Below are 25,895 nucleotides of genomic sequence, written 5' to 3' on the forward strand. Positions count from 1 at the left end.
TCAGCATATTTTCATAAACACAGCTCATTGGTTTATGACCTTTTTTTTATTTTTTCCTCCCCCTTTATTTCACGTGTCCTTTAAAGAGCGCACAGCTCTGACAGGAATATTAGACTCATCTTCCTCTCGTGTCTGCAGCAATTAGGTAGTCAGGGTGATGCTGCGGTTGCGGGCGGCATGCAGTGATGTTCTTTGCTGTGCCGATCACTTCAGCGGGTGTCCTTTTCCCCCCCAACCCCCCTCTTACGCAGGCAGGCCCATCATCAGCTCCTCACTGGGAATAGATCAGAGAGCAGGTGAGTCACCACTGTGAGGGAGGGAGAGAGAGATGAGCGCTTCCCACGTCAGCAAGGTCGACGGAGAGGCTCTCCGTACGACGAGACAAATGAAGAAGAGAGATGTCGCGCTAACAGACCGAAGACGGGAGGGTGATTTGTACGTGAGGGCACACTTAAGGTTACTGGTCTCACTCTTGTGTCAGCTGACAGATCAGCGGCAAAAATTCATTTATTAAAAAGGAAAATCTGAAAAACTTAAAGTGCAAATCGATTTTTCGCCTCACAAGGTCGAGCTTTTGTTGAGGCTGCGAGACGTTTTGAATTTTCTGCACACTAAAGCACACGCTTCACCCTGAACGAGGGTTAAAAATTTCATGAGATGCACATTTGAGCTCAAACAGAAGTAAAAAAAAAACCTGTGTACCTACCGTTTCATTTCCCAGTTGACAGTCTTCATCACGCATTAGAAAATGAAGTATTTCTCACATGAATGCAAAACAAAGAGTACGAACTGAAAGCAGGAGAGGAAAACCTGATAATTAGTTTTCCATATTAGATCAATTCCTTGGTGTAGCGTCTCTTCTGGTTCTCCTAAGGGAGGTGATGTACTCATGGACTGAACGAAACAAAATGTGATATATTGACAACGAACGTGTCCTTAAAGATGCAAATTGTAGTTTCACAGGAAATTTAAAAAATAATTCCCAGGAGTTATTTAGAACAACAACACAAAGATTATTTAAACCAAACATCAGGATTGTGTGACTAGTTTAAAATCCCTTAGCTGGATGAAGAGCTCATAAAAACCAGTTATCAGCTAAGAGAGTTTGCTGTACAGTTCATCCGCGAGCATTTAATATTCTTAAAGCTTTGAGGATAATTACGCTTGTTCCCATGGACTCTCATCTTAAGATTAGCTGTTAAATTTTGCCTTAAACCACTTCCACCAGAAGACGCCTCTGAGACTCTCTGGACTGCATAATTAAGCCGCACGTCACTTTCTACCCAGCTGGATGGGTTGCTTAGATTTACGATGGTTGTGCGATGCAGGTTAAAGTCATTGGGCTGAGATTTTTCTGGCAAAGAAGCGAGTATCTCTCAAGTGTAAAAAGTGCTTTTTTTTCCCCGAGCGTTGGCAGGGCAGCGTTCAGCTGGAGAATGATGCATTTGGTGCTCGGCGTTGTATTTATGGCAGCGGGATGATGTCTGCGGGGCTCGGTAGCTGCTCTCATTGTAATGACAGAACAGTCCAACAGTGTGACTCACTGATGTTTATGTAATAATGTTTAGACAACAAATATGGAGCTCTGTGGCATAAAAGAATCTGACTTCGCCTACCCGGCCTTCATTTTTTAGTAAGATTACTTCCATTGCTGATTTTGAGAAATGCAGTAAATCACCAAACTTTTATTTGGAAGCACACACTCCCACTGCCACACTGCCTTTCTGACAGACAATGTCGCAGGAGCTATTCCAACCTCCCGTGCCTCACAGCATCGGCTCTCCCATCACCAAACCATCTGTCTAAAAGCCTGAGAGGCTACTGTGTCACTATTTAAGCATCATCTGTCAGTCTTCCCTCAGCAGCACTCACTCCACTCCTCCCGGACACAACCTGATTGATGCACAGGGGACAGATGGCTAACAAGAATAAAAACGGGTAAAATATGAGGATGGAAAAACGCCTGCTGACTGGATTGTGCTTCCCATCTGTTTTTACTTTTAAGACATGTTCATGAAAGAGAGGGCTGCAAGCACTGAAGAATTGTTATGCTGTTTCTTTCTTTTCTTTTCTTTTTTCAACATGGTCAGCATTGTTCTGATACAACAGCTCACACAGACATTTAACCTCATGATGGTCGAGACAAGAAGGACACTTGAGGATATGGTTTTTAAAATGAGGGGGAACAAACGCCATCATTGTCTGTCTTCCCATCAAAGTGCTTTTTTGTAAACTGTACAGTATTCACATGATGATGTTCGGACCTACGGTAACATGCCAAGAATTCGGTTAAGTCTGAAAATATGTAAGTTTCCTTATGATGGGTTGAGTGCAATTCTTTATTTCTTCTTTTTTTTCCCATGATTACCAATGGAAGGGATTATCACGCGTCACATGGGCATCACAGTGACAGCTGAGGTGTGAATGGAAATGCTTGAGCGAGAATGTACTTCCGTCCTTTTTTTTTTTAAGACATCTGAAACAGGAGGATGTTTGAACTGTTGTGGACCCGTTTATCTGGGTGTGCGCTCTATAGACAACAGACTGGAAAACAGACATTAACAAGTTACGTGGGACTGAATCCAGGTGAGGCTGTGCGAGCCACTGTGAGCACACGCTCCGGTTCCCCCTGGCTGATCTCTGTGCTGCGCAGGCCGCTGTAAAGCCTCTCTTCCACTGACACAGCTAGCTTGTCTGTCAGACTGCTCTGTGCCTGCAGGGAGACCTCTGATAGGATAGCCTGACTGCTGTTGTTGTTCTTGTTGTCAACTCTTGGGTCCATGAAGCTCTTTTGTGCAGGCACCGTGGTTACAGACTGGCAAGTTGTGCTTTCTGCTGTCTGTCTCTCTGCGGAGGCTTGGCAGCCATCGGTCTCACCAGCTGAAGCTGCACAACAAGAGCTGCGCTTTGTTGTTGCCTCGTCTCCTTCGGATGTTTTGTTGGCAGCGCTTTGTGGGGAATCCTCTGCCGCGCCTTCGTGTGATGGATCTGCGCTCTCTGCTCTTTCCTTTGCTGCCTCCTCAGAAGCCGCGACCTCGCTGGCTTCTTCATCAGCAGCACTTGCGATGCGCGAGAGGGTGCTGTGGTATCTGGTGTCCAGAGGGTAACCAGCGCTGTCCCCTCTCCTCAGCGGCGTGAACCTCTGCCTCTCCAAAGACGGGGAGTATCTTCCCCCAGAGCTCGAGCCAGGATCGCTGTATTGCTTATGTCTTTGCCACTGTTTCCGGAGGTGAACTCTGGATCGGTGCCTGGAACGTAACGGGGAGTCCTGCTGGTCGAACCGTGGGTCGTGGCGAAGGAACTCGTTAAATAGGGCGTCCGTCTTCTCATCTATGCTGTAGTCACGGCGGCGGAGACGTGTTCGGTGAGGACTGGTGGGCTGTGCGATTGTTTTCACAAGTGGAGACATCAGCTGTGTTTGCGATTCTGGAGATTTCTGAGGGTGAAGAGATTTCAGAGGTTGATGTGAATCTTGGAGGGTGAGAGTTTGGCTGCCGCTCTGTGGTTTCTCCTTTAGTTTCTCCTCTGGCTCGGTGCTGTTTGCCATCTCATCCTCCAGCTCCTCCTGAAACAGCCTGGCCTCGATGCTCTCACATACTGAACCCTTTCTACCGGAGTTGGTGAAAAACAACCTCCTCTCTGATGCCGTTTTCCCTCGTGGGGCACCGGGAGTCCCAAACAGTCGCATCTCCTCAGGGGCCCTGGATGGAGCTTCGATGGAGGCGTAACCACTGTCCATCTGAAGGAGCTTTCTGTTCCCCCCCTCACCCTCTCCCCCAGGTCCACTTCCCATCTCACTGTCTAAACCCAATGCCCCTCTGGTTCCCCCTTCCAACCCCTCTCCCTCCCCATCTCCTTCAGGCTCATCATCCAGGTCTTGGGACAAGCAACTGTCGAGGCCAGAACGAGCTCCTGCACCGCCAAGGGATGAGACGCTGTCCGCATCGCTGCGGATGGACTCCCGGTCTGTGCTGCTCTGGTCTGAGGAAGCATACAGCTCCAGAGAGGCTCGCAAGCTCCAAATGTCTCTGTACAAGGAAGGAGGCGCCTCCAGGCTCTCCTGGGGAAGCATGAAGGAAAGCGATGAGACCGAGTCGGTCCTTTGTCTGGCTTCTGCCCCCAACACCACTTCGTCTCCATCATCTGGCTCTACCTCGTTCTTTTTCCTTGCGTTTGCCATCGCACCATCTGTTTTTGCATCTTTCCTCAACATGTCTTCAAACCTTTCCGGAATGACAGCTTCTTGTTGCGTCCCAAACAACTCATCTTCGTCCGCTGACTCCAGCCCGTCTCCTCCCGATCCTGCTGCTGTTCCTACGACTGCCTCTTTCAGTGTTCCTGTTCCATTAACTGTAACCTCCTCTTGCCTCTGGGCGAGGCAGCGATCTGGTGGCAAACTGAACTCTTCTCTCCTGGTGCTGCTACCACCTACCTCCACCATGGCCTCCAGATTAAGTCTGCAATGATGGGAAAACTGTCAGACAATTCGGTAAATTGCATGGTGTTAAGTCATGGTATTATAGGCAGAGGTGTACCTGCTAAGGAAGACTGAAGATGTGGGTGCAGTTTGGGGATGAGAGAGAGACTCTGCAGAGAGTGACTGGAGGCCTCCGGTCTGGATGGGTGTATGTGGAAAAGATTCAATGGCCTCATCTCGGAGAGGAGAGGAATCGTCTTCAGTGTGATCAGTGGTTTCACTGGCTGCTCTCTGTCTCTGAAAGGGCCTTCTCTTGGGGGACCCTGTGAGAAATTCATATGATAAGAAGGTTAGCCCTTACCCACGCTTTCAGTCTTATTTCAGTCAGGGCCGCTAAAGTCAAAAGAAGCGTGATATTCCCATCAGCAGTAATACATATTTGGCAGCATGGCTCTGATCTGGGACTTTTCTGTCCATCCACATGCATACATGAGACACGATTCCCAGACGGAGCAGAGCATCAGTGACAACAGATCCTTATCTAAAATGATAACATTTGTAGCCACACGGGCTTCACTATCTTTGGCAAGCAGACTGGACTAACCAGGGGTCAAACCACCAACTTTAGTCATCATAACAGAGTCCAGCGTATTTGTCAGGATTGTAACTGTGACTGATTTTGTGTCCTGGCTGAACTAACCATGTCTGAGTGATCCATTTCTGTCATGCACACAAACCTTTGGCATCGAGACTTGCAGCGCGATGCGTGGTGTCAAACTTCCACCTCCTGAAGTAAGGCCCTGCCCCCTCCAGACTGGCGTGACGCCGCAGTTTGGAGAAGAAATGCAGAACTGAAGCTTGGCCCACAGTTTGACTCGTCTCGCTCTCGGCCTCTCCCCTGTCGCCAATAGCCTCCATCTGGCAGAAGAGACGAGGAGGACGGGGAGGGTGGTGGTGACACATTAAGGAGGAGCTGAAGCGGGAGAGCTAAGATGGATTGTGATGGACAGAGGCAAAGTCCTCGGGGGACAGCAGTTTGTCATTTTGTCACTGAGTAGCAGTGATGACTGATGTCAAAGCGCATCAGCAGCTTTCAGCGCCCGTGGCAGCTGATTTTCACAGCTCTGTTAATGTTTGATGAAAGCAGATGAATCTGCACTTAATTGTATACTGTATTCCTGCCTTTTACTGAATGCAGGCTTATTTTTAAATTTTAAGACTTATTAAGACCCACCTATTTCTTTTATTCTCAGTGGGAGGTGAATAAAAGTCAAACTCACTGTCTGAGAACGTGTGTGCTGTGGTTTCATGGCTGATAAAGACTGCCTGGGCCCCTCGTCCAGGATGACTGAGTGGTGTCGGTCTCCTGGCAGACCCCCACTGAGGCTCTGGCCCATCCAGTCAGAGACTCTCTTCTTAGCGGGCTGGAGAGAAAGAATTGAATCGCATGTTATCCTTGAGAGAGTCTGCTCCAGTGACTGAACAATGTGTGATTTCAAGCATACCTGGTAGATGGTGAGGGGTAGCTTGGGAGCTGCTGTCTCACTGATGTTTATGGTGCTGCTCTCTGTTGAGTCGCATTCCATGATGGTGAGTATTTTTAGGTCACATGGTGCCGGAGGCAGGTGAAGGTGGGTCAGCCGGGCCTTTTTCAAGTGGTGGAAGTCTCCTTCGGTCAGGGTGTACCTGAACATAAAGATTGAGCGCCTGAGCTCATGGCATCAAACAGCTTATCTAAATGATAAAAAATCCCAAGCTCAGTTGAGCTGTACCTGCGTCCTTTGTCCTGAGTCGTTTTCTCCTGTTCATAAAGTGCAGACTCATTGAAGGAGACTCTGCGGCCCGTGGACCCGGTGGAGATGAATCGTTCTGACTCTCCATCGTGACAGCTCGATGCTGAGAGGGCATCTGATTCATCGAGACGAATGGTGATTTCTGAGTGACAAAGACAACAAGGACACAGCAAGGGAGAGGAATAATGGAGTTATTGACGACAGCGGACTGAAAGAAAAAAACAAGAACGTGAAACATTTACACAGCTCTGACCTTGCGTGGGCTGAGAATCCTCAGCATAAGTGGTGTTTGTCTTCTCAGGGTCATCGCTCGCTCTGAAAGAGGCAAATGAGTTTTACTCAGATCTCTCTCGTGGAAGCAAAAACGCAGCGTCACCTCGCAGCTTTCCATTTCATTTTCAGCTTTAATCCACGGCGGTCATAATCACATCGGCCCCTGTAATCCCCGAGTGCCGTCGAGGCAAGCCTGACCTGCTAGTCCCCACGCAGTGTGTCACTTTGCAAGGTAGCGCTCACCTGGAGTAGCGTCGCCCACCCATGCAGCACCGGTGACAGAAGAGGAGCAGGAGGGAGAGCAGGACCAGCATCCCCCCGGCGAAAACGCTCAGCAGCACCAACAGCAGGACATAGTTCTCTACCTGACCGGCCGACACCGGCACATCCTGATGGGAGGCAATCGTGAAAAGAGGGTGGCACGTTTGGTCAAACCGTTTTTTCATTTCAGAGGGGCAATCAGCCATAACATCTTGCTTATATTAATCAAATTATTAATCAAATATTAAATCAAAAAATCAAGGTTTGTTTTCAAAGTTGGATAAGTTCCATAAAATAAATATAAAGAAAATTACACCTGTTCAACTGCTTGGACGACTAGATATCTGCATTATCAATCACATGGAAGCAACTCAGTGCATTTAGGCATGTGGATGTTGTCAAAACGATCTGATGAAGTTCAAACTGAACATCAGAATAAAGAAACAAGGTGATTTTAAGTGGCCGTCGTTGCTGCTGGGGCCAGACTGCTGATCTACTGATTTTTTTTCCCACATGATCTAGAGTTTACAGAAAGTGTTTCTAAAAAGAGAAAATATCCAAGGAGAATCGCCAGACTGATTTGAACTGGTATAAAAGCAGCAGTAACTCAAATACCCCCCTCTTTACAACCAAGCTGTGCACAAGAGCATCTCTAAACACGTCGCAGAAGCAGGTTCCTGTCTGCTGAGAATGGGGAAACTAAAGCTACAGCTCACATGGACTTCCTGATGGTAGGATCAGAATTTGGTGCAAACCACATGAAAGCTCAAGCCTTTTCTCAACAGCTCATGTTGCTGGTGATGTAATACTGTGGGGGATATTTTTGTCCAATGAGCACCTGAGTGTTGCTGATCAAGTCCGTCTCTTCATGACCACAGTGTTTCCATCTTCTGATGGCTTCTTCCAGCAGGATAACACACCATATCACAAAAGCTCAGAGGGATCTTTGACATGTGTATGGCAAATGTGTTAACATTTACACCGTGGACCCACTTTATATACATCAGTGTAATATTAATAAGGACCATTCCACATAACGAGTAGCTTTACATTTGAAAGTTTTAGTGTAACAACCAACTTATGACACCATAACGAGAGGGTCATTTTTTTGCCATTGATTTGTTAGTCTCGATCTGAACTGAAACTCATCAGTAGTGTGCATGTCTGTTACAGCTGAGGCTGAAGAAGATGACAGAGCACACAGAAAGGCTGGGGTCACTTTACCGACTCGTGGTTTAATCCAGTGACCGGTTTAATTCATCTCATTGTTTATTAACAAATATTAGAGAAAAGTGCAAATGGAAAATCAGTGTTAATCAAATACCAATGAAACAGTAACACTAAAGCTATTTTTGCGCTTCAAGAAAAAACAAGTGTTACTGCTGACAGTAACAAGTTTAAAAATCTGAATTTCTCCCTTTTTAAGAACACAAAGCGTCTCACTAAAAACCCGTCAAACTGGTACTCTCTGTACTCTTCTCCCATTTGGGTTGCGCAACATCAAATTAATCTGCACCGCTTGTATTCACATGGCATAGCTGGAGCTCATAACTCCTTCCTTCAGAAGCACAATAAGGCACAAGCTTACATGCAGTATCTCTGTTGTTACGTTGTGTTGCAGTGAACTGGTGGCTGCACAGTTCAGAGCTTCACAGCACTGAGGGATCTCTCTCTTTGGCATTAGGCGGTCAGCTAAGCGCTGTAATATTTAATGAGTGGAATTAACACAGAAAGACTCTCTTAAGTCCCTCACAGTGATTCTTATCCAGACGCACACTTGTGTACATCTGCGTTCGTCTGATTAATACTCTGTCTTGGCGGAGTGAGCCCGTGGATGCTAATCGAAACGTCAGCGAGACCCTTAATTCAATTTCCCAGCTCTTCTCAATGAAGGGGAAATGAGGCCTCTGCAGGCTAAAAATGGAAATCGGAGGAGGAAGAGGAGGAGGATGCCAACGCACATGAGCAATCCACACACTGCACCGAGACTTTCCTGGCTCTTCTTCCCATGTCAGCTTCAAAAAGCAGAAAAAATAATTGGTTTCTCTCCCCCCCCGCATCACATGCAGAATATTCATCTGCTGCAAGTCTTTGTGTTTTTTAATTCAGCAGGAAAGTGTGACAGACGGCCATTATGGAGCTTTAGAGTTAACTGTGAGGCGGAGAAGCTCCAACTTTTAGATGATGACCTTAATAGGAGCAGCAGCAAGGTTATTAAAGCAAACCCGAAGCCTGCTGCTGCCTATTTAAAGTTGTTGTCAGAAGAGCGAGCCAACCCCCAAATATATCCAGTTTACTCCGAACATGAGGCAAAGAAAAGCAACGGCCTGTTAGAAAACGGCGTGTGCACGTTTGAAAAGAGCAAAAACAGCTGATTTTCACTGCCTCCACTATGCTCTCAGAGGCTCTTCAGTATGAGCCTCAATCAGTCTCAGTCAGCTTCAATCACAGGCTCAATCTAACGTCATTATCTGCTTATTAAACCAGAAAGGGCTGATGATTCATGTGAGTTTAGACCCTTTTAGGGTCCAAACGCCTAAAAATAACTATAGTAATAAAGTAGTAATAATAATGTATTTTAGTGATATTTTCTAATGTCTTCTAATGTTATATTTGCCAACTCGTCCACTGCAGACAGGAGAGAGTGAAAACCATCCTTTATGTCACACAGAGGCTCGACCTTTCTGAGCCATTAGTCTGCCGGTATCTCGCTAGTTGCCAGGAAAGAACGAAAGCTACTTTATTACTTCAGTTTGTTAAAGATTTCAGTTCCTATTCTGGTCAAATTCGGCTTCAGTGTTTATTAACAATACAGCTCCAGATCCAGGTGACAGTAAGTCAAGAGGATGTTACCCATCTATGTCCAGCAGTAGCTTGTATTCAGTTCAAATATTGCTTTAAATTGATACAGATCAGTGCTAGTGTTGGTATCAGATCGATACTAGCATGACATGCTTTAGTGATCCATCAAATCATGACACACTGCTCTCCCCTACATAAGCTGTCTTTATAAGTTGAAAGCACTGGTGTCAGTCATATTGGCTCTGTGTTTACTTGCTATTAGATCAATACTGAAATTTGCCGAGCACAGCACCAGTGGACGCACTGACCAGTTTGTGTCAAAGGTGTTGACAGTACTCACAGTGGAGCTCTCAGTCAGAGTTGTCAGAACAGGCAGATCATTGCTCATGGTAAAGGTCGGTGTGAGTGAACCCTGCAGAGGATGAGAAAGTGAAGAATGTCACACACTGAGCTGACGCTTCTTACTAGACAGCAACACAATTCCTGTTAAGTTATGCTGAAAAGTCTTAGGTGTAAACAGTGTGATCACTGGTAAGAGGCGCAGTCGTTTTCTCATCGAATCCAGAACTAAGTCGGTGTGGAAAGATCCCACAAGACTGGGCTGAAACAATCATTTAGGCTGGGAATTTAACTCCACTGCAGGGTGCTCTGATCGCGCAACTTTTATAATACTGGTATACACCCTGAACACTGAAACGGGTTAGTTATCAAGACTGCAAAATAAAAATATTTGGGACTGGCTAGCCTGTTGGACCAAGGAGTTTTAAAGATATGCTAAGGATATGAAAATGTCAAAGCCCTCACTAATCATAACGTTTACAAATAAACAGTGCATAAAGTCTTGAGTAACGCCTTATTTCTTTACACATTGTTTGTTCCAATTTCAGCTGAAAACTTGACGTATCTCAGCATGGTCTGCAGTGTCATTAAAAATGTGAGGAAACTGGACAATTGGAGGACAAACGAAGAAGTTGCAGGACTGCAAAACTATCTACAGCAGATAAACAATGTCTGCAAGTCATGTCCTTAAGAAATGAGAAAGAAAATACAGCAAACACATGACACAAGACCTCAAAGATGCATCTGATCCTTCAGTTGATCCATCTACTGTTCACTGAAGCTTCATCAGAATGGAAACTGTTGTCACTTAGTGTGGAGGAGGTCGGGAGATCGGTAAAGCAAGTAGGGGTCGGATCCTACGCCAGCTACCGCTTCAGTCTGTTTCAGTATATCGCTGCACCTATTTCCCATTTTCATACCAAAACCAAAAGAAATGAAGGGTGACTCAAGACTTTTGCACGGTAGGATAAGCCTCTGAGCCACATAACTCTACTTTATAACCATCAAAAACACCTGAGAGAGCCACAGCATTGTACAGCGTGATGTGCTCTTGTTTTACAGTCAGCATATGGCAGAGTTTATTTTAAATACCACATACATCAGTGCTGTAAAATATTAATGAGAGCACCCAGAGAGTATTAATGCACAGCTGAAAATAGTACCCGACAAATGGGCCATTTAAAACCACTATTGTAATTCTGTCTCGCAGAACTCACAACTTATGCGTCATCACATCTCACTTGCACGCACAGATGTACTCGCAGCCGTATTTTTACCACAGGATGTTATCTGTTGTCATGTCCACATCAAATGAAAGACCATTTGAGAATGGCACAGCAGCAATGTGCAGCTACATCTTCATATCATTAGGGTGATGATTGTTACTCATTGCCTGGAAATAATTTGGGGATGCGTGTGCGGGCTGATGGTTTGGCAGAGAACCTGATAGTTCAGCTTTAATGTCTTTATAAGATGAAGATGCAGACCACGGCTACAGTGCATTTGTGGTGCGTCACGCCATCAGAGCTGTTTCTGAAAGCTGGCATTTTGACAATTTGAGCCGGACTTTGTGGTAATTATAGATAAATGGCACACGGTGGGGTTTTAAGGCGGCAAAGGAATCCAAAAGCGAGGTTTCTGAAGAAACTGAAAAGATGAAAAATATGGAAATCTACAGAGTTCAATATTGCTAAAAACCCTGGCTCCGGTGCTTGATGCTGCAGACTTTTAGGCTAGAAAATGCACTCCAGCAGAATCTTCTTTTGAATTCCTCCTGCAGCTCATCCACTCCCCTCAAACTTGAAATCCGCTGGTTAGTAATGAAGGCTGTCTGCATACCAGCAGCCACAGATCATGGAGATAACATGAATTCATCAGACTTTAATAACCTCCAAAAACAAGTCAGCTGAGCTGGATATTGCAAAACTGGAGTAATTCCCCTTTAACATCCCCAAGAATGTAAGCCTGACAGTTGACTGGGTCGACTGCTTTGCTGAGATTAGCTGACATCCACCGAAATGGCACAAAACCCCTCACAAATGTCTCTCAGCTAAAGCTCCCAAACATCTGCTCACATCTGGTAAACTAACCTCCTGCAGAAAGGTGCGAGCAAAGGAAGACGAGCTGACACCCCATTAATATTTACACAGAGTTCAGCTTGTGTAACATCGGCTCAAGACCGCATTCTTCACACATGCTGATAACACCGCCGCACATTCCCTCACCATGTGAGAGCCATATTTTATGTAAGAGCTCATACAAACCAACAAGCTCGAGGTAACTATGATGTGAGCGCAGCTCTGAATTGAGGCGAGAATACGCACAGACACACACGGCCCATTCTTCTGCTGTCGAACGCTTGGCACTTGTCAAAATGTGCTTGAGAGCAGTCGGGGTATGGTGGGGGGACCTTAATCACTGGTGAGATGTACACTGAGGGGGACACGGGTCTTCTTTATGTGGGCAAAAAAGCAGATCCCCATAACAGACATGAGGATTTCAACTCAGGAAGACACAATTTTGAGATGGAATGAGGTTAAAGTGGGCATTTAATGGTCCCTCTGTGTGTGTGTGTGTGTGTGTGTGTGTGTGTGTGTGTGTGTGTGTGTGTGTGTGTGTGTGTGTGTGTGTCTTGGAGGGTTTCCACCACGCTGGGATCAGGCAAAACCAGAACAGATAATTAATTAGATTAATTATAACTCCAGATGTTGTTTTTTTTTAAACCATCTGTCTTCTTTCTGCTGATCACGTAACAGTCAGTCATAAACTTTGGATGATGGTTTTAAAATGTATCCTTGAAGGCACTCTTGCATTCTCTGTGTATTCAATTATTACATCCAGACAAATCCACGGGGCTCTTTTAAACTAATTTCACAAATTAAGTCAAGTCTGATTATTAACATATTTATTAAAATACTGGATTGCTTGAGTTTTAGAAGCTGGACAGACCGTGAATCTCCAGTCAGGCTTGGAAAATGTCATTATTGTCGTTATTATCATGATCTTTTAAAAAATTATTTTCGGTGCTATAGTATTGGTAATTGTAACCTAGTAGCAGTGCATCAGCTTCACCATCATTTTGTCGGTAAATACTGAAGCTGAAGTTTAAAACACTGACCCCGACTGGTGGCAAAAAATATAACCTAATCCAACGCGTGCGTGCGTGCGTGCGCGTGTTAGTCCCAGGGTCTGAAGTCATGTTAGAATGTAACATCATCTCTGACGACGTCTTGGTGTACTTTATGTCACGGTAATGGAGCGGATGGTGTCACTTTCATAAATACTGTCCGGACTAAGGAGGAAGGGGGGCGGGTAATGGATGTCAGTCTGACGTGTGACTGCACGATGATGTGCTCCAGATGTGATGCATCTTACGGTCTATACAGGCGTTGTTGACGGTGCTTCGCTCCGCTCTGTGGGGCCCGACTACAGCGATCCGCTGCAGCCGGCGGCGCTCAGCAGCCTCAGCATCAGCAGCAGCAGCAGCCTCGGCAACATCTTCCCCTCTCCTCCGAAAACCCGCGGATCAGGACAGCCCCATATCTCTGCGACGTCTGATCTCAGCCTGCGGGGAATAAATCACGATTAGTCACCCAGGAGCCTTCATGTGCCGGACACGCTGGAGTGTGGGGGGCTCAGCTGAGGGCCCCCGCCCGCGCCTCAGACATGCCCCAATAAATCAGATGCTGCGATCTAGAGTCGGCTGTGTCACCTATCCCACCTATTACATAATGAAATAGTACCACATTAAACCGTGAGCACAGCTGTAGGTCCGTGTAACCTGATCAGTGTGTGTGTGTGTGAGGCGCAAGGATCGGACTCACCCGGCTGTAGACTCCGTTTGAAGCGGTCCACCGGCAGCCTGCCCCGTCTGCATACTTTAATTTGGGCTTCAAATAAAGACTGTAGTTATGAATGAAGCCACACGCGATTAGACACACCCACCGCCCGCTCCCGACGCACCACGTGACAGGCACTGACGACGACGGTGGTGGTGATGGTGGTGATGATGCGAGATGGAGGAGAAAACCCGTCCTCATTCACACCAGCTGCTCATGAATGGTATCTACTGAGAGGGAGAGGGAGGGAGGGGGGATCAGTAATTATCTGAGCCATATATATATATCGATGCAGATGTTTAAATAAGTCACTGAAATATGCCCAAGTTTCCCTTTTTGCAGTGTTTGAGTCTGTGTCCTATAGCAGGAGCAGACGGATCCCCTTAAAACGTTTTTTTTTTTGTAATCTCATGTTTAGCCACGTGGTGGCAGCGTTGCACTGCTGTTTTTTCAATGTTTTGTTTGACTTAATTCATTTTAATTTGTTTTGTTTGCTTCTGTCTGGGTTTTGTTGTTGTTGTTGTTTGTTGTTGTTGTTGTTGTTGTTTTTGGTTTGTTTTTTTTTGGGGGGGGGGGGGTTGCAGAAATAAAAACTGGACGATCTGCTTGCAGGTTTTGTCCAGATGGTCCAGGGAAAAAACAGCTAAATAAAGCTTCATTTCACTCTAATTCAATAGAGTTAGTCCATCTAAAAAGTGAAAGCTGCTGCACATTTGGATTCTAGTGAGGATGCTTTTCTGCAGAAAGAATTTATCTGCCCTCCTTTTCATGTTGCTCTTAATCTGTGATGTTTATTGTTTGGGTGCATTTGGCTAAATATGGCTAAGTTAACCCACCTCCATAAGAATGCTTGCAAATGATTTGAATCCATCTGCTAGTTTAAGGTTTTGTTGTTTACATGACCCTTTTTTTTATTGTTGTGCTTGTCTCTGTTTTCGCATCATATAGGCTACAAACTGCATATTGCATCTGCACCCACAATGGAATCCACAGTTTGCAGCTCTAACCTCTGCAGTGTGCACTCCTTGCATGATGTTTTGCACAAACAGAAAATGCCTCAGCACCAAAATGAATAGATGTGTAACCTGCGCCTCTATGAAAACAGGAAACAGGGGGGCACTTAGACATCCGAAGAGCTATTTTTGGGTTGTTGTTGGGTTTGTTTCCCCCGCCTCTCCGAAAACTTTCGAGAACTAGTTCAAAGCTGAGCGACAGAAATAACCACACGTGACAAGTGATTTAATTCAACTTGGGAAATCAGTTCAGGGTGACTGAAATCACCAAAATGTATTTATTCAGTGGCGGTACACATTAATGTGTTGGGCACAGGAAACTGTGACGGTGTCCTCTGCCACCGGTGACTAAGCTGCTACGGTCTTAAATGTGTTCTCTCTTTTCTTCCAGGTCACTTTTTTGGAATATATTAATCTCCTCAAACCCTTTTTCCATTAACAAGAACCTAATTACTCAAAAAGCCAGAGAGAGCTCTTCCCTTGAAATGTAAATACACTTTTCATTATATACAATGAGGCACAGTGGATAAGGCCAGATAACCCTAATTATATGGAGAGACTCATCATGGACATGAGTTTTTCTTATTAAAATAAGAAAAATGTATAACTTTCTCTGCCTCATATGAGAGTATCAGTATCCTGATAAATAAAGAATGAGACAGCATTCATGTTGGAACAGCATCTAAAATTATTGCAGAAAAGAGGAAATTCTACTTTTTTTAAATGTTTTCCGCATATCAAAGCTGTTAAAGTATTACTCAGCGGACGTGACAGATCTCAGAGGGAACGGCACATGTGGAGCGCTATCTTTGTAACATGGTGATTGTTTTGGATAATAATTAATGAACAAGTTGCACGAGTAGGGAAGAAAACTGAATATAGCAAAGTGGCTCAGTGCCAGATCTGTAACACTGGCCTTTGAGTACAATGTGTTAGACATCTTTGGATTTTCTAGCTTTTTTTAGTTCTATCTCTAATCTGTATTACGCCTCCTTTCACAGGCTACACTGTCACCATTTACACATGATCACAGTACACTGGAACTGACTTGCCTCACAGTAAGCGTGGGTGTACTTAAAGGGAACTAAGGCATATGTTAATAAATGCTTTGGAAAGGTGGAGCTACAAATCAACAAAGACTCAATGGTTTTAAACGAGATCTGCTCAGTGCTGGTGTTTTTTGTCACTTTTGTTCTTGTAGTTTTAATAGTTATTTCTTTGCATCTTAATCTCCTTGATCTTATTGTGCTGTGTCATAAAACGGCAACAACAGATGAATGAAACAAACAGTAGTGCCCTCTTTCTTTATTGCGTTCTTATTAGTGGCGTCTAAAAGCTACATTCCATCTAGATTTTCTTAGCTGATCAGTGAGGTCTTTGTTAAAATATTTCAGATAAAATTCGTCACATACGACTGTTTTATCTAAAAAAAAAAAATTCCAGGAAATACAAGGGGTAAATCAGCCTGCCAGGCAACTGAAACATCTGGGAAATGATGCCAGGAGAGGCCGTGTTGGGGTGGGAGGAATGAGAAAGAGAGGATGGACGCAGTGGGTGTGTGTGCGTGTGTGTTCTTGGAGGGCTGACGTCAGAGGTGCGTCTGTGCATGCTCCGAAGAGCAGGACATCCTGTGGAATTGTTTTCTGTGAGGCCTGAAGAATGTAAAGCAGCGGCATCTCTCATCTCACTCCTCTCAGCAAAGCGCTGGAGTGAACGGAGAGATAAACGAGGAAGAAAAAGAGGAGGAGGAGGAGAACGCAATCTCCAAAGGGAGGTCAGATCCTCCATGAAAATATCACTGGAACATGAAGTTCAGGGAGTTATTTAAAGGAGAAAAGATCAAGGAGAGGTCAGCATGGGATTCCTTCTAAATTCCAGTGAAGTCAGCAGTGGTTAAAAAACGGGTTTTCCTGTGCATAAACTTCTCGTATCAGTTATACAAGGCACAGAGAGAGCTCGGTGACTGCTGAAACAGCTATGCAAAGGAAACCAGAGGAGAACAGCAAGGGATGCCGAGGTTTTTCAGGCAGAAAAGACGTGATGAAAGAAGCTCTGCATGTCTGCGTTTGGGAGAGAGGTGAGTGAGGGTGTGAGGTGATGCAGGTCATGTGGAAGTGCAGTGACGCAGGCTGTAAAACGGGGGTGCTGTGGGTATGGTTATTTTTAGCCACCGTGAGGAGACACATATGAGCTCCATTTCTCTTCACTCCTCGGCTTCATACGTCACTTTACTCCAAGCCAGTCCACTCGGCTGTGCATCACATGACAGGTGCAGCCTCGACCAGACCAGAGATGGGCTCTCTGTGAGCGCTCATCCCACTGATCGAACGGTGAAATTCTACATCATTGCTAAATGCAAGAAACATAATGGTTGATTATCCCTGTATGATGTATGTTCTTACCCTGATATCAGATTCTTGGAGGCTTTTACTGACATACCTCAGGTAGAGCAGGTCATCCACTAATTGAAAGGTTGGTGGTTTGATCCCTGACTGCTCCAGACTATGTGCCAAAGTATCCCTACGCAACATACCGAACCCCAAGTAGATCTCTGATGTGCTCATCAGACTATAGATGTGTGTCAATGTCAGATAGAAAACACTTCGCTGTAGAAAAACCCCCTGCAGGAATGGGTGAATGAGGCATGTGGTATAAAATGCCTCGAGTGCTTCTGCAGAGTAGAAAAGCACTATGTAAGAACCAGTCTGTTTACCATTTCTCTGAATGCTTTCTTTCCTCAGAAAAATATATATTTTTAAAACTTTAGAAAAGTTGTTAGGGATACTTTTGATTATGCTCGTGTTTTAATCAGCTCAAAGTTCTCAGGTTTTCATGAATCCACGTGTTTGACTCCACTGTATGTCGGTGAGGATTTTCTGTGCCTTTCATGCTGTAGGAGCTTCCAGCTCCATAAAGGTTTTGCATAAAAATAGGCGACGCTGTTTTCATGCCAAGGAGTGGGTGTTTAACAAAATAGTCACCTCCTTAGAGGGATGCAGTGTCATCGCGGGGGGTCAGAACTAACCCCCTGCCGGTACAGAAGCATCTCTGGTATAATCTTTTAATAACGTGAAGAATCCCCAGAGTTTAAATCTTAAGAATTACTACAGTCGGATGTTTTTTTGTGATTCTGTACAAAATGTGCACTGCGGATTGCGTCATTTATGAATGGCGAGCTGGGTGAAAAAAAGCCACGTGAAGCAGAGCTCCTTCAGATTGGGCAATGAAGCCTTCGTAGTCTTGTGTCCCTCTCCGATTGGTTGTGATGGGAAGTGGGCGGGCCTCGGCCTGCCAGGGGTCGGGGTGTATTTTCACGCTGGAGGAGTGGAGCTGCGCTTGTCAGAGACAGAAAGAGGAACTGGTGTGCAGTCTGCGGCTTGTCGTGGTTTCAGGGATGCTTCACATCGAGGAGCAGTGACGACCCGAGCACAGGAGCCCCGCAGCGCGTCGCTTCAGGTCATCCCAGCGACCAGAGCCCGAGTTTAAAGCAGCCAGTGTTCGTGAATGGAGCAGCAGCAGCGGGGTCTCTGTAGCGTCACCGCCTTCCAGTGTGCAAGCCGCGGGGCCGGGGTCTCCAGCGGCCAGTCCTCAATGCGTCTGTGCATCACCTCCACGGCCGGCAGCCCGGTGGAGCTGACCGTCCCCCGGGGGGAGACCGTGGAGGCCCTGAAAGCGCGCATCTCCCAGAAACTCAGACTGCACACGGACAGGATCGTACTCCTGCATAAAGACAGGTGAGTTGTTGCTTTACCCTGCATGCTGTGCACTTCCGGGAGTTTAGGTAAAGCAATTACGTTTAATCCGCGTATTTGATGCGTATGTGGGGTTTCTCCCCCCGGTTTGACCCATTAAAGCTGATTTATGTATTATAAATTAGGCACCTGACTGCAGGGACGCTCCTGGACCAGGGTGTAACAGATGGCAGCAAACTGACTCTGGTCCCAGTCATTGAAGCTGGTTTACTGGTACGTAAACTAATGCACATCTTAGACTGGCTGTTCTGTAACTTTGACGCACACATATAATCAGACTGTTTATTATATTGTGCCGCACAGTGCTCGACTACCAGGGCTGAAAGGACTGTTATGGATGTGTTGGAAAGTTTAACAGAAGTCCAGGTGAGCGTTTTAATTCTTTCTCACTGTATGCTTGAAGTAAACACTAGAAACTACCGTTTGCATGTAATAATATTGCTATTATATTATTGCATGCACCCATTTCATTAAATACAGCTTATTAGTTCTCGGTCGGACTCTATTTTGCCTTCCAACCTGTCTTGATTCTTCACGGCAGGAAACTCAGAGACTTTGGTTTATATTAACATCATAGCCCCACACAGATACATCCATGAACTGAATCTCCTGTCCACCACATCCTAAAGGTGCTCTACTGGTCCTAAAGGTGCCTGTGGAGGCCATTAGAGAGCAGTTCAAGAAACCAGAATGAGATCATTTCAGCTTTGATGTGTTATCCTGCTGGAAGCAGCCATCAGAACACGCTAGACTGGTAGTTATAAAGGGATGGACATGGTCAGCAACAATACTCAGGTAGACTGTTGTGTTTTAAGGGTGCTCAGCTGATAATAAGGGGGCACAAAGTCACATCGTTGCCCCACCAGCAGCCTGAACTATTATCACAAGGCAGGATGGATCCACGTTTTCCTGTAGTTTGCACCTAATTCCTTCTGTAACTGCTGAATGTCTTCTGTTGTCCAGTCTTGGTGAGCCCGTGTGATCTGTAGCCTCAGTTTCCTGTTTTTAGCTGACAGGAGAGCCACCCAGTGTGGTTTTCTGTTACCGTAGCCCATCTACTTCAAGGTTCGACGTGTTGTGCTTTCAGAGCCTATCTTCTGCATACCTTGGTTGTAACAAGTGGTTATTTGAGTTCCTGTTGCCTTCCTATCAGCTTGACGCAGTAAACAAGGCTTCTTTTTTTTGCCTTTCCTTCCTTCTGCACTCCGATGCTCGTCTTGACCATGCCGACATGCCTAAATGTGTTAAGTCGCTGTCGAGTGATTGTCTGATTACATATTTGCATTAACAAGTCGCAGAACAGGTGTGCCTAACAAAGTGGCTGGTGGGTGTACAGTCTATGGTAGAAACCGGTTGAATGCATGAATGAGGCAGAGAAACATATTAAAAACCCTTTAAAAAAATCAATCAATAATTACTCGTCTAAAGACCAAGTTCGGAGGTGCATAGTTTTGGCTACACACACGTCATTCAGCCTGTAATTATCAGGATTTCCATCTTACTTTTACTTTTTATTTCAGTATTACTGTACTCGTAAAATGAGGACTGACCTGTACACATATAGAGTCCTAATAATAGCACAAAAACAACTGCACTTTTCTTTTCTGTACTGAACACAAGCAGCAAACATTCAGACAGTCAGGGTGGAGAAATGTAATCCTATCTATTTATTATTACAATATTACAGTTTAGGAAAGAAGGGGTGGGGGTGAGACTTCAGGGGGAGGAATGCTGGAGCCGTTACCTGTTCCTCTTTCTACCCCCCAGTCCCTTCTTTACTTCCCTTTTTTCTTTTATTATTTTTGTCTTTATCATCACAGCTGTTTCTCACACTTGCTGTCTTTTCTCACAATATGCTGATATCTTTGTCCATCTGTTCTCTTCCTTCTTCTTCATGACGTGTCGCTTCTTCTCTTTCTCTTTATTTATCATTTTCTCTTCCTCTTTTCCATCCTTTCCGGATCCTCTGCGTTGCAGCAGTATATTTTACATTCTAGTAAACTTTGAGCCACTTCCAACAAGTCTTTAATATGAAGTTTTAAAAAAATAAATAACTTTAGACAGCGTATCTGGCCTTCATCTTGCACCCGTCCACTTCTTCAAATAATTTCTCACGCTTCTCTTTTTCCACATCCTGCGCTGTCCTGCTCTATATTTCATCTTTGTGAGACAAGAGTTCACTTACTTTTCCCAGCCTGCGCTGTGAGTGATTGTTCAATAAAGATATATATTTTTATGTATCCTTTATTCAACCAGGTTAGGCCCACTGAGGTCAAAGATCCATTTTACAAGAGAGACTTTGCAACATAGATGCATAAAAACAAACATCGGATCCAATTAATAACATTAAAACATACATAGGTGAGATAACCTTCATCATTTTTGTAGTTACCAGAGGCAATAACCCACACAGACACACACACTACACAGTCTTTTAAGCTTTAATAAAGGTGTGGTGAAGCAAAGCGGAAGATTTGCTATTTAAATTGACATCTCTGTGTGGTAGATTCCTCTGTAATCAGAGGTTACGTCATTGAAGCCATTCAAATTGACCCACATGAGAAATTCATGGGAAACATCCATGAATTTCTCATGGTTTTCTTGGTTATCAGTGTATTGTGGTTTCAGATAACTGTGCTGTAAACTGATAGCACCGGGAGAAGAAGAGTGAAACTTTCCTGTCTGTCCCTGCAGATTAACGACTTCCTGTCTGGGCGCTCACCTCTGAACATTAACCTTGGAATCGGTGCCCACGTGATGTGTGTGGAGCTCCAGCTGTCGGCGCAGGACGTGAAGGAGCTGCTGCTGGACTCAAAGGCTCACGGCAGCAATGCGCAGACGGCCAGCAGCACGAACCACCCTCACTCTGCCTCGGCGTGGACCTCCACCACTGGACCTGCTACCACATCAGCTTCACAGGCCTCATCTGCAACTCCATTCTCTGTTGACTCTTTGTCCTCGTTTCAGTTTAACACTCAGGGAGCCAGAACTTCACTGAACTCACAAAACCCTTCGGTTCCATCCAGTAGCGTTCCTGCCACAAACTGCTGTAATCCCTCTTCTCTGCTTAATTCCCACTCTGAGCACGGATCTCCGCACGCTCCTTCTCCTCCTTTGCCCTGTGGTTCTCCACATCCGGGCTCTCCTTTGCGAGCGATTGCACCGGTCTGTTCAGCCGGTCCCATCGGCTCCAGCCCGGCACCCCTGAGCCCCGCAGCAGCCTCGACCTTCACAGAGGTTAGCCACACACACTCTAACGCAGAAGTCATCCACGTTAACGCGTAACCGAATTTTCACAATAGTCTTTTTGAATTTAAATTAGTGAGAAAAGAATATTTTATTACTCAGACTTATTCCTTAAGGTGGATATTTGTCCCTTACAGAGTAATGCTGATGCTTCATCCACTGCACAGCTGCCCAATCCTCCAGGAGCTGTCATAGAGAGTTTCGTGAGACACTCACCTGGCATCTTCTCTGGGACTTTCTCTGGTACGTCTGATCTGGAGACTGCTCAGCAGTTTTTGTTTGGTCTGATTAACATAAACCAGTGATGTTTCCTAGTGTTGCAACTATAAGGGCACTCTTTCTAATCTAATGACCTTTTGAATAGCTGTTTTTAGGAAAAGTAGAGAAAAAAAAGTAGTAATGACTCCTCTATCCTCTCAGGCACCCTGGCCCCTTGCAGTCAGAGCGGTTTCAGTCATCCTCGACGTGGTGTCGCCATTATTCTCCAGATCCTCAACGACCTCCTCAGAGCCGCCTACCACCACCAGGGGGCTCCAGTTCCTCATCCTCTACACCGCTGTCCTGCTCAAGGCGCTGAAGTCAGCCCGCTGCTCACAGCAGAAGAGCCCAGACCACCAGCGATGCAGAGGACAGAGCCCCTCTGCGGAGCTCCAGGTCAGCTCAAGCTAATATTATTTTGGAAACTCGGAGAGCATGTCATCATCACACGCATGTAAATGCATGCAAATACTGGAATAGTGTGCATTTTAGAAATCAGGACAGGGAAATGGAAACAAAAACAATAAAAAAGGAGACTGTTTATGGCCCCCAGAGAATAAAACGCGCTCGTGTTTCTGTGCTGCGTCATATTTAGTCACGCAGCACTTGTGCAGCAGTTACACGGGCCTGCGTGAGTATAAAGACTATTACAGTCTTAACAGGCGGTGTTAACGACAGCGCATCCACGAGCGTTTACGCTTCCTTATTAGGCTGCGATTCTCTCGTGCTGACGGGGTTTCTCGTGGATTTGTATGTTTGCATTAGAGCTGAAAATATGAGGAAATCAAGCAGAGCAGTTGCCTCGCAGCTTGTCTGTCAATCACTTCTACATAGTTAGGTGCTTTTCTTTCACCTCATAGCTGAGGAAACTTTGAGGGTTTTGACAGGTGGTGGAACAAGACGAAGCATCTGACAGCTGCAGCTTTAGAAAATTCAACTAGTCGTGTTTTTACTGCGTCAGAGAAACAAACTGATTCTGGGTCGGAGCTTCGGGAGGTCGTCTTGACCACGTCTGCGTGTTATTGGCTGATTGGATGTTTGCATTAATGAGCAGACATATAAATTAAGCCTGACAAAGTGGCTTTTGAGTGTATTTCTTATGACCAATGCAGTAATTAATGGCGGAGAGCACACCTTAACATTCACGTGTCTGACCCATTTCTTTCTTCTTCTCTGTAGGTGACGTAGCCCACGAGGGTCCCGTCGTGCACTCGTCCACAGAGGAGAATCAAACGCTGCACTGTAAGCTAGAGCACCTCCAGCTCCTGATGCACGAGAGGCGTCTACGCAGGAGGGCTTGCAAGACCTCGCGCCTCTCACAAGGCTCTCATCCGTACCAGAAGCGCCACCATCACCCCTAGTCTCTGAATGTAAAAAGACCCGCTCACTATGATAGATACCAGAGCTGACCTTGCCGTACAGGGCTACGGAAAAAAAACGAGCCTTTGTTAGTATTTTTCTACTATCTGAAACTATACGTCTAAATGTTGTGGCTTTCTCTGTGATGTGTAATCTGAGTCTGTCCTTCAGTGACTGCAGCTCCGGCTGTTGCAGTATGTAGCACGTGTCACATAGATTTCCCTGTTGGTGTTTTACTCTACGTACTCTGATGCCTTAACTGTACATGTTTTGAATGTAAGACTGTGTTTCGTTCCATGCAAGCAATGTTTCTTGAAAATATCTTATTTATGAAATAATAGGAAGCAAAAAAATATGCAAATAATAAAGGGAAACAATACAAAATCTGAAAGCGTTTATGAGTGGAGCCTGTTCTTTTTAAATGAAGAATATAATGTTGCCTTCGTCTGTTAAACTGGATTTTTGTGGATAAAAATGTCTCAGCCTTATTCTACTGATCGTCCTTTCTGTTTGGTTGTCACAGCTGCTCTTGTATCTGTGATCAGGAGATATGTGTGGTGAAGATGAATGATCTACTTCTAGATTAAATGCTACGTGCTTTGTCTTGATGCGTGCTCAATCATCCAGGTGAGAACAACTGAACTGAATGCCGTTTATAAAGCTGGGAACACCTGCAGTCGGCACACTGGGTCAACAGAAGCAGCCTTCCAGGTTACTCTGTGACCTCTGTGCTTTGTCGCTTTTCATTATTAATAGCCGCATGAGTTTCAGAGAGGTGATGCCATCTCTCTTCGTGGAGCAGAGGTTTCAAGAAAATCTCAGTGATGATGTAAAGCTGAGCATTACGATTTAAAATAAAACTGAAATACTGGTTCTCCTCGACAGTAACGCAGGAAGTAGAACGTGAGCACTGATGTGCAGCCAACCAAGACTCCTTACACTTCTTCCATGACAGCAACTGAACATTTCAAACTGTTTCGAGCGGGCCGTTAAAGACAAGCATAGCGTAGGGTCTAAAACGTGATGCTTGAGATACCAGAATTTGCGTGAATAACTATGTGACTTATTAAAGCTATGACTGGAATCTTAAGAGGCACTCCAATGAGTACTTTGTGAAAAATGCTATAAACTGAAGCGTTCGCCTCTCTGTAGCCAGCGTGTCTGATGCTGAGCTCACAGGATGCAAATCACAGCGGCAGAACATGAAGCTGTTCGAGGTGAGCTGAAACATCTGTGCCTGCCTTCGCTGCTGACGTGCAGACAAACACGAAGCCTTGCTCAGGTGTAGCCTGTGTGATCTGCAAGCTGAGAAGCGTGTGGAAGCTCACTCGTTCGGCTATCAAACGACGATCAGCACACAGCTGGGGACTGCAGCGCGAATGCTGGCGTTGTTTTCGGTGCAGCTCTGTTGATCGTGATCACGGAGTGTGCAGCTGCAGCAGCAGCACGCCCGGCGCCACATATCAGACAGCACACGGCTGCTCGTCCTGAATCCTAAAGAGCGCCTGTGCTGCAGATTCGGCGCTGCAGGCACAGTCGGCCATGATAGTGTAGCCTACACACTGCCTGCCCCGATGAATTCATTTTGGCGGTATCGATCCAATGATTTACAAGAAAGAGGATGAAACCCTTTCCCTGCACGCTGATCTATTCCTTGTAGCGCTGCAAGGACGTTGCAGATCAAAGCTATGGGTTTTCGAGCCTCCTACACAGACGTTCTTTTCTCTCTCTTTGCCTCCCACACACACCATTCAAACACACTGCATCGCTTAGGCGTGCATGTGCAGATAAATCTTCCTCCCACACAGACAAACAGGACTTCGGCCCCACACACCTGACCGCCATCGTGACTCACGCAAACAAAGCACTCGAGGCGTGCAAAATAAACACAGTTGAATCATTTTCTCCGTTAACTACATATGAAAGCGACTTGCAGTTATGACTGGAATTCATCTGACTGCACTCGGTGTTTTTAATTGTGCTACCACGCTGTTATTTTACTGTGCTTGAAAACAAAGCATCTCTGGAATGATCATTAATCTGGTTTCTGTTTAAGGCACAAATATACGCGGATACTTTCAGTTTAATGTGTTTGGAGGCCACTGGCAGGAGGACATTTCTACATCTATATTTTTGGTTGCGAAGTCAAATCAGATACAAATTATTATTCAAATCAGAGTACGGTAATCTGTGCTGCTAGGAAAACTACTTGGAGACGAAAAAGCCCAGAAGTGACTGATGGGTTCAAGGGCATCAGGGATCGGCTCTGAGTACCTAGTTCTTTGCAGGGGGATACAGAGCTGCCAGGAAGGAGGACTTCGTGGATGTAGTGGAAGAGGAAATGCAGGTGAGCTGTCTGATAATGGAGAATGCTAAAGATAGGTTGAGGCGGAGGCAAATGATCCGTTGTGGCGACCCCTAAAGGCAGCAGCCGAAAAACGAAGAGGAATTAAATGCGGACCAACCTAAGAGCAATATGCTGCGTCACTCTAACACAAGATGGCGCTGTTGGCGGCTGTTCTAATGGTCTGCCGCCCGAACAG

General features: G+C 45.5%; 2 protein-coding genes across 2 annotated transcripts; one reads left to right on the forward strand and one right to left on the reverse strand.

Moving 5' to 3' along the window:
- Positions 1-1,975: 1,975 nt before the first annotated feature.
- cbarpa (CACN subunit beta associated regulatory protein a) lies at positions 1,976-13,863 on the reverse strand. The gene is made up of 11 exons (XM_005721175.1): positions 13,710-13,863; positions 13,261-13,450; positions 9,887-9,958; positions 6,727-6,872; positions 6,464-6,525; positions 6,190-6,352; positions 5,923-6,103; positions 5,698-5,841; positions 5,155-5,335; positions 4,536-4,740; positions 1,976-4,457 (listed from the first exon to the last, which is right to left on the reverse strand). The coding sequence occupies exons 3-11, from the start codon at positions 9,932-9,934 to the stop codon at positions 2,567-2,569; spliced, it is 3,021 nt and encodes a 1,006-aa protein (XP_005721232.1). The 5' UTR covers positions 9,935-9,958; positions 13,261-13,450; positions 13,710-13,863; the 3' UTR covers positions 1,976-2,566.
- A 4,077-nt stretch (positions 13,864-17,940) lies between these two features.
- LOC102197615 (midnolin) lies at positions 17,941-23,767 on the forward strand. The gene is made up of 7 exons (XM_005721176.2): positions 17,941-18,471; positions 18,615-18,702; positions 18,793-18,855; positions 21,184-21,726; positions 21,873-21,978; positions 22,156-22,389; positions 23,173-23,767. The coding sequence occupies exons 1-7, from the start codon at positions 18,242-18,244 to the stop codon at positions 23,352-23,354; spliced, it is 1,446 nt and encodes a 481-aa protein (XP_005721233.1). The 5' UTR covers positions 17,941-18,241; the 3' UTR covers positions 23,355-23,767.
- Positions 23,768-25,895: the final 2,128 nt, after the last annotated feature.

The sequence above is a fragment of the Pundamilia nyererei genome, unplaced genomic scaffold (assembly GCF_000239375.1).
Source record: "Pundamilia nyererei isolate P.nyererei 1_Seehausen unplaced genomic scaffold, PunNye1.0 scaffold00004, whole genome shotgun sequence".
NCBI classification, from domain to species: Eukaryota; Metazoa; Chordata; class Actinopteri; order Cichliformes; family Cichlidae; genus Pundamilia; species Pundamilia nyererei.

Excerpts from the sequence above, each read along its gene's own strand:
- cbarpa (XM_005721175.1), bottom strand. The coding sequence starts at position 9,934 with ATGAGCAATGATCTGCCTGTTCTGACAACTCTGACTGAGAGCTCCACT. Across the intron at positions 6,104-6,189 it reads ACTCAGGACAAAGGACGCAG|GTACACCCTGACCGAAGGAG; the intron begins GTACAGCTCAAC and ends CTTTATGTTCAG. Across the intron at positions 4,458-4,535 it reads TCTTCAGTCTTCCTTAGCAG|ACTTAATCTGGAGGCCATGG; the intron begins GTACACCTCTGC and ends CCATCATTGCAG.
- LOC102197615 (XM_005721176.2), top strand. The coding sequence starts at position 18,242 with ATGGAGCAGCAGCAGCGGGGTCTCTGTAGCGTCACCGCCTTCCAGTGT. Across the intron at positions 21,979-22,155 it reads CTTCTCTGGGACTTTCTCTG|GCACCCTGGCCCCTTGCAGT; the intron begins GTACGTCTGATC and ends CTATCCTCTCAG. Across the intron at positions 22,390-23,172 it reads GCCCCTCTGCGGAGCTCCAG|GTGACGTAGCCCACGAGGGT; the intron begins GTCAGCTCAAGC and ends TCTTCTCTGTAG.